We start from the raw sequence: 6,000 nt of genomic DNA, 5'->3' as shown, positions 1-6,000 counted from the left end.
TATGCACTGAATTTTAATGGAAGATAATTATAAGCCTAGAATTGATCCTGAAAGAAGATTAAATTCTATAATGAAAGATGTTGAATCAACACTTATGCAAAAACCTCATATGCCTCACAAATGTCCCTATCAAGATGTTATTATGGTAATCTTGTTACAAGTTATGTGATCAACCATCTAAAGTGAAATATATGTCATAACCAATTTAAGTTAAGTTGAATCACAAACATCTCAATTAGGATTGTATTATGAAGAAATTTAATCACATTGTAACCCTTAAATTCACATCCCCATGTAAATTCACACTTGATACATAAAAGAACCTATCTTGGCACTCCCATCTTTATCTTTTTTTATTGCACAATAAAACATTCCCAATGGCTTGAATATTAATTATTTTTAATTAATTTACTTTAAACAAAGAATGCTATTTAATTGGGTCGATCTCAATAAATTTCCCCCTTAATGCATTAAAAAATTGATATTGCTCTTTTTATTTTTTTCTCAAATGTCCATCCATTCACTTTCTCTATGCTAATTCCATTCTCAAATGCAAAATGTTAATTAATTATAACTTAACATTTGATAATGACATTTTAGTAATTTATTTAGGTGTTCGCAATTTGTAGAGCAAAATCATTTTAGATTGCATTAATCAACATTAAAAACCCGAATATGTTTTTGAGTACAACTATCCAAGAATACATAACTCCAAACTTATCAATATAATTAGGTTACTTAAAGATGGTTAACTAAATACTTTACAAAGTTATAATTAGCATGGATAACTTAATGCGCTTAAACTTAGGATTTGTTTAGAATGGTTGTAGCTTTTAAAAATAATGGTTGTAAAATTATGGTGAAGAAAAGAATTACATAGAAAGTTGCAGTGAAAATTATAATTACATATTTTCTTAAAATATTAATACGAGTCAATATATGATGCAGGTTTATAATGAGATGTTTAAAACCCAACTAAGGTTGTAGCACGAATCTTAGAATAGGCAGTTATAATACATGTTGTTTTGTGATGTAGATTTCGATGTAGATGGCTACAAATATGTGTGATTATGACACATGCCATAAAATAAATGACTTTGGCAAAATAAAAATTCATGGGTTAGTTTGGAAGAAGATAACTACACTGCAAGCAAGATTATGACTTCTATTTTAAGTAGTTTTCTACCATGTAAATGATATAGCATAAGTGAGTTTATTGCGTATGACTAGGAGCCAACCCTTAAGTAAGAATGACTGGGAGCATGGCTCATAAAGGAGATGATTATGGTAGAAGTATGACTATAACACAAAAAAAATAATTTTGCACTATAAAAACTTCTAGAAAATAAGAAAAAACAAATTTTCAAATAAAATTATAATGATGATCTTAAATGCAAATAGAGAAAATTGTCCCAAACCAACAATTAATCTGAAACAGGGTCTAGTACGTCCATCTTCAACATGAGATCTACATGCTAAAACCCTTAGCGGTGTGTCTGCAGCGCCGAATATACTTTTAATAAGACTTATCAAATTCGATAAGTCCGATGATGCAATTAACAACGGCCTAAATTTAATAAATCTGAATAAAGGAGAAAATGATTTAAGGGAGAGTTGGATATAATATAATATAATATAATATAATATAATATAATATAATATAATATATTTATTTATTGATTTTTTTTTGTGGTCGGGTGAATATGGGTTAAATCCATTGCTATATCGTACGAAGCAACCGTTTTCGACCACCTTATAAATTCATGGAGAGGGCCACACTGTCGAGCAGGGGGAGAAGGGTCGGCCGCCAGCGCGTCTTTTTGACATGGCAATCCTAGAGCCGGCTCCTTCCCCTCCCCCTCCTCCGGCAGCCGGCGGGTCCCCTGCCTCTAACGATTCCAGAGATCCTATCGCCTCTGATTCGCCGTTGGACGATACTGAAACCCAAGACCGCCTTGAAGACTGCGAGCCGGTGCACGCGGGTTCACGCCATGTTACCGAAGACAATTCGCGTTCTTCTTGTGCTGCCTCCCTTCATCATGCTCTATTTGATAAGATCGTGCGGCAGGTGATTCTTATGCGAACCCTTTCTTCAACTTGTTCTTGTGAATGTAGTTTCACTTTCATGTTCTATCAATGATTATTCTTCTCTAATGACATTGGGATGTAATTTTTTCCGGTTTGTTATGATTTTGTGTGACTTTATCACTGGCGCTTTTACAGGTTGAATATTACTTCAGTGACGAAAATCTTCCCAACGATGTTTTTCTGTTGAAGCATGTGAGGAAGGACAAGGAGGGGTATGGTAAGACTGAAAAATTGAACCTATGTTCTCTCACTTTTATTATTATTATTATTATTTGGGGTCAGCCTGTTGAATCTCCTTGGAGACTTTATTGAGACAAAAATTTTGTTGGGCGAAGATCTTGTTATGCTGGGAAAGACATCGCCAAATATCAGAGAAAATGCGCTAGAATTTAACTTCCAAACGTTTATTCTTTCCAAGGACATGTGTCAATATTGGCAAATTCAGTTCTTCTGTTTAATCTTTACCTGATTATTAGGGTTGTCATAAGAACAGTTGGTCCGTGAAGTGTCATTTGCTCCACAATTGTTTGTGTTGAGTTTGCACATTAAGTAATCATAACATGATTGATCAAAACTTATTGGCTTTTGTATTCAACTAGTCAAACACAAATACGAACAAGGCAACCTGTAGGAACTTATGTGTGCATGTGCATATGTGTGTGTATATATGCACCTCCACATGCACCCAAACATGGTGAAGTTATTTTTTATTCATGTAATTTACTGTAAAAATGGATGAATATATGTTAATGATAATGGATCACTTTAATTTCTGTGACGCTCAAGGTAAGTTGTACTGTGAATAACTAAAATTTTATTTTGCATTGAATCATCAAACAAAACTTTGTTGATGCATTTTTGGTTTTTTTAACTTTGCTCATTGTTAATGTTTGGCTTGATCATATGTGAATTATGTTTCTTACAATATTGAATCCTAGTCATTCACTTTATTTAATTTGATGATTTCAATTCATTTTTTTTTATTTTCTTTGGAAGTGAGAAGATCTTTTTTGTTTTATCCAACCGTTTAGCTCACTAAATTAAATTATTTGATTATTTATTTTTTTATTGTTAAAGGGATGAAATTTATAATTTCTCTGAGAAAAAAACTTCTCCTCTTCACCTCTCTAAATTCTGACCGAAAAAACTCTTCTCCTTTCTTGCGTAAGTTTAAAACCATCTACTAATTAAAGTGATTCTACTAGGCCCAATCCACCTGCTAAGTGCCATTTGATATTTTGCCCCTAATTATAAAATGTAACATGAAAAGAAACCATTCAAATTCCTTCACCACTTCTTGTCTTCTGCTGCTTACGTTTCTCGGCTTGTTTATTCATGTGCTCTTTGGTTTCTATCCAAAAGTTACAAGCCTTTTCAAAACCCTTTTGCCAACCTTTTTTTGTCTTTATGCCATCTGATTCTTCTTTTGAAACCTATCTTCATCTTCAACAGTTGAAGGTCCATTTGAATTCACTATTTGATTTCTTGCTTTTATTGACCATCTCCATGTTTCTATTGCTCTTCTCACAGGCATCAGATCCAATTCCTTGACGAATCCATTACTTCTCTCACCTTGAATCTAATTTCTAGACTCTTGCTTTACACTAAGTGAGCACCCCCTTTTTCAGTTTCTTTTTTTCTTCCTTTCCTCTTTTTGTTCCTCCTCTTTTTTAGATGTATTGAATCAATAACCATGAACTATTTAGATAATTGATGATAAGAATTATGGGTCATTGCATTTTTTCAAATTTATAATATTTATTGAGTTGTAGCATAGAAGTCCTGTCCTGTGCTTTTCTTGCATTTGTTGAATCTTAGGCGTTGTTTGGCTGCAAGCAGGATTTAATTTTAGGATTTCTATCGTTTGTTAGCTTGAATCATACCTTCATTTGATTGAGTTTATTTGAGGATTTCTGATTACTAGAATATTGAACTAGATTTTCGTTTACAATATACTCATTATTTACTTGATAAAATTTGCTTTCTTTTCATATAAGTGACTTGTTTAGGCTTAGTTTTGTTCTTTCATGCTAAATGCTTAAAAGAGCCTTCCAACAAAAATGATAGTAAGGTAGCTTATTATCTTTCATAATTCTTATTTAGGTGTAAGATTCTAGATTCTCTATTAATATTTGTTGATATCCTTATGAAAATTTGTAAGAACAATAAACATTCTTAACCTAAATGTTTAGGGGCCTTGAAATTAATTGATATATTTAAGTTTTTGTAGCAAGAAGGCATACAATGAAAACTTGATATGAAAACAAATTTTTAATATGACAACAAATTTCAATACAAAAAAGTCATGTTCTTTGCCGCCTCTTCTTCACTTCAACAAGTTGGCTGCAATTGGAATTTATTAAATATTTAAAATAGAATGATTCCTTTTCCTTAATTTTATTAATATCAATTTATAAAAAATAAATAGAGAACAACTGAATATTTTCTCTTCCCGCCAAACTTATGACCAGGATTCAATATGCACTTTAATTAAATGTTGAATTACATTAAAGAGATTGTAATGCAGATAATTTCAGTGTTTTTCTTTTTCATGGGTTCTTAGTTTGTTTTCTATATGAAAAAAAGTTTCACACTAGTCATATCAAATATTGTATTATTTTTTATGTGATTTCACTAATTATAATGACTCTTTAGTCTATTTTGGTTTTTTTCCTTAAATAAGAAGTTCATGGGAAGAAGTCATTTCTCTTTGAAGCAGGAGAAAATATTATGGAAATTTGAAAGTTCATAAGATTTTATAGTATTTAATTTGTTAATCAAGAGAGCATTCCTCTATTGAAGTAGAAGACTTTTCTAATATAGATTTACATAATTGGTATTTATTTCTTGTAGGAATTACAATCGAAGAAATGCTCAGATGATACTTATGTTTTATCTTATTTAGTTTGTTTTTAAAGTGTGCAATTCACTAACAAAAAAAAAAAAAAAAAGAAAAGGAAAAAGAAATAGAAACCATTGCAATTTAACTGATTAGCATAGAGCTTCTCCCCACCTCCACAAATAGCTGTGTAGTGATGCATTCTAGCAGCGAGTTCCAAAGCGGCTTCCCTCATTTCCTTCACAAGTTGTTGGACACCTTCCAACAAGTTCACTAGCAAGAAGAATCAATAGTCAACTACATGTGTTATTCAGTTGAATTATAATTTATTTTTTGGCTGGTTGAATTGCAATATGTAATTCATTTCTGAGACAAATTAAATGTGAAAAAAAAATGTAAGTGTCATCTAAACTTTATTTTGACCTTAATTGTGGCACCAATTATGCAAATTCATGTTGAAGAGCTTTTATGACAAAATTGAAAGTCGAGTCTCTTGATGAACAAATGTAATAGTATAAAATTTGTAGAATCTTTTTCTTGTCATCATTTTAATTCTTTTGCATAAAAGAGAAATGCCTTTTTCCCATGAGATATCTATTATAGGCAAAGAATGGATCTTATGCCTATTATGTTTGTGGGATTTTGATAAGATCAAAAGGAAGGGGACTTAATATGAACTAAAGAGCCACTGCAAACTACACTAAAAAGAAAGAAGATTTATTGCTATCAATGTTGGAATTTCTTTTAGAAGAAGAATAAGCTGAAAGCAATTGTAGAAGTGAAATATTGAAATTTCTGGCATTCCAATTTCTCAAGTTTAATAAAATATTTAAATAAAATGCATATAGAATCTTACTCATAAAGTTTATTGGATAATAGATTGTTGTTTTGATCTTTTTTATTTCTTTTAAATGTAATAGTTTGATATTAATAAAATTAAAATGAAGAATCATTCTCTATTTTCCTAATATTAACTCAATTCTACATATAGCCTTATAACTCCCTTTAGGTGAAGGAAAGGGGCGTCACATAGAATGATTTTTTCTTAAATCAAAATTTTTCATATTATGAAT

At 30.9% G+C, this 6,000-nt stretch overlaps 1 protein-coding gene across 1 annotated transcript in view; it reads left to right on the top strand.

Moving 5' to 3' along the window:
* Positions 1–1,825: 1,825 nt before the first annotated feature.
* The window catches only part of LOC110038794 (la-related protein 6A-like), a 36,781-nt gene continuing 32,606 nt past the window's right edge, over positions 1,826–6,000 (top strand). The window contains exons 1-2 of the mRNA XM_020743695.1: positions 1,826–2,068; positions 2,224–2,300. Of these exons, the coding sequence (XP_020599354.1) occupies positions 1,826–2,068; positions 2,224–2,300 (320 nt within the window). The remainder of the gene's footprint in view (positions 2,069–2,223; positions 2,301–6,000) is intronic.

This window comes from Phalaenopsis equestris, unplaced genomic scaffold, assembly GCF_001263595.1.
Source record: "Phalaenopsis equestris unplaced genomic scaffold, ASM126359v1 Scaffold233881, whole genome shotgun sequence".
Taxonomy (NCBI): Eukaryota; Viridiplantae; Streptophyta; class Magnoliopsida; order Asparagales; family Orchidaceae; genus Phalaenopsis; species Phalaenopsis equestris.
The sequence above is the reverse complement of the archived record's forward strand: the minus strand, read 5'-3'. Positions and strand labels throughout refer to the sequence as shown.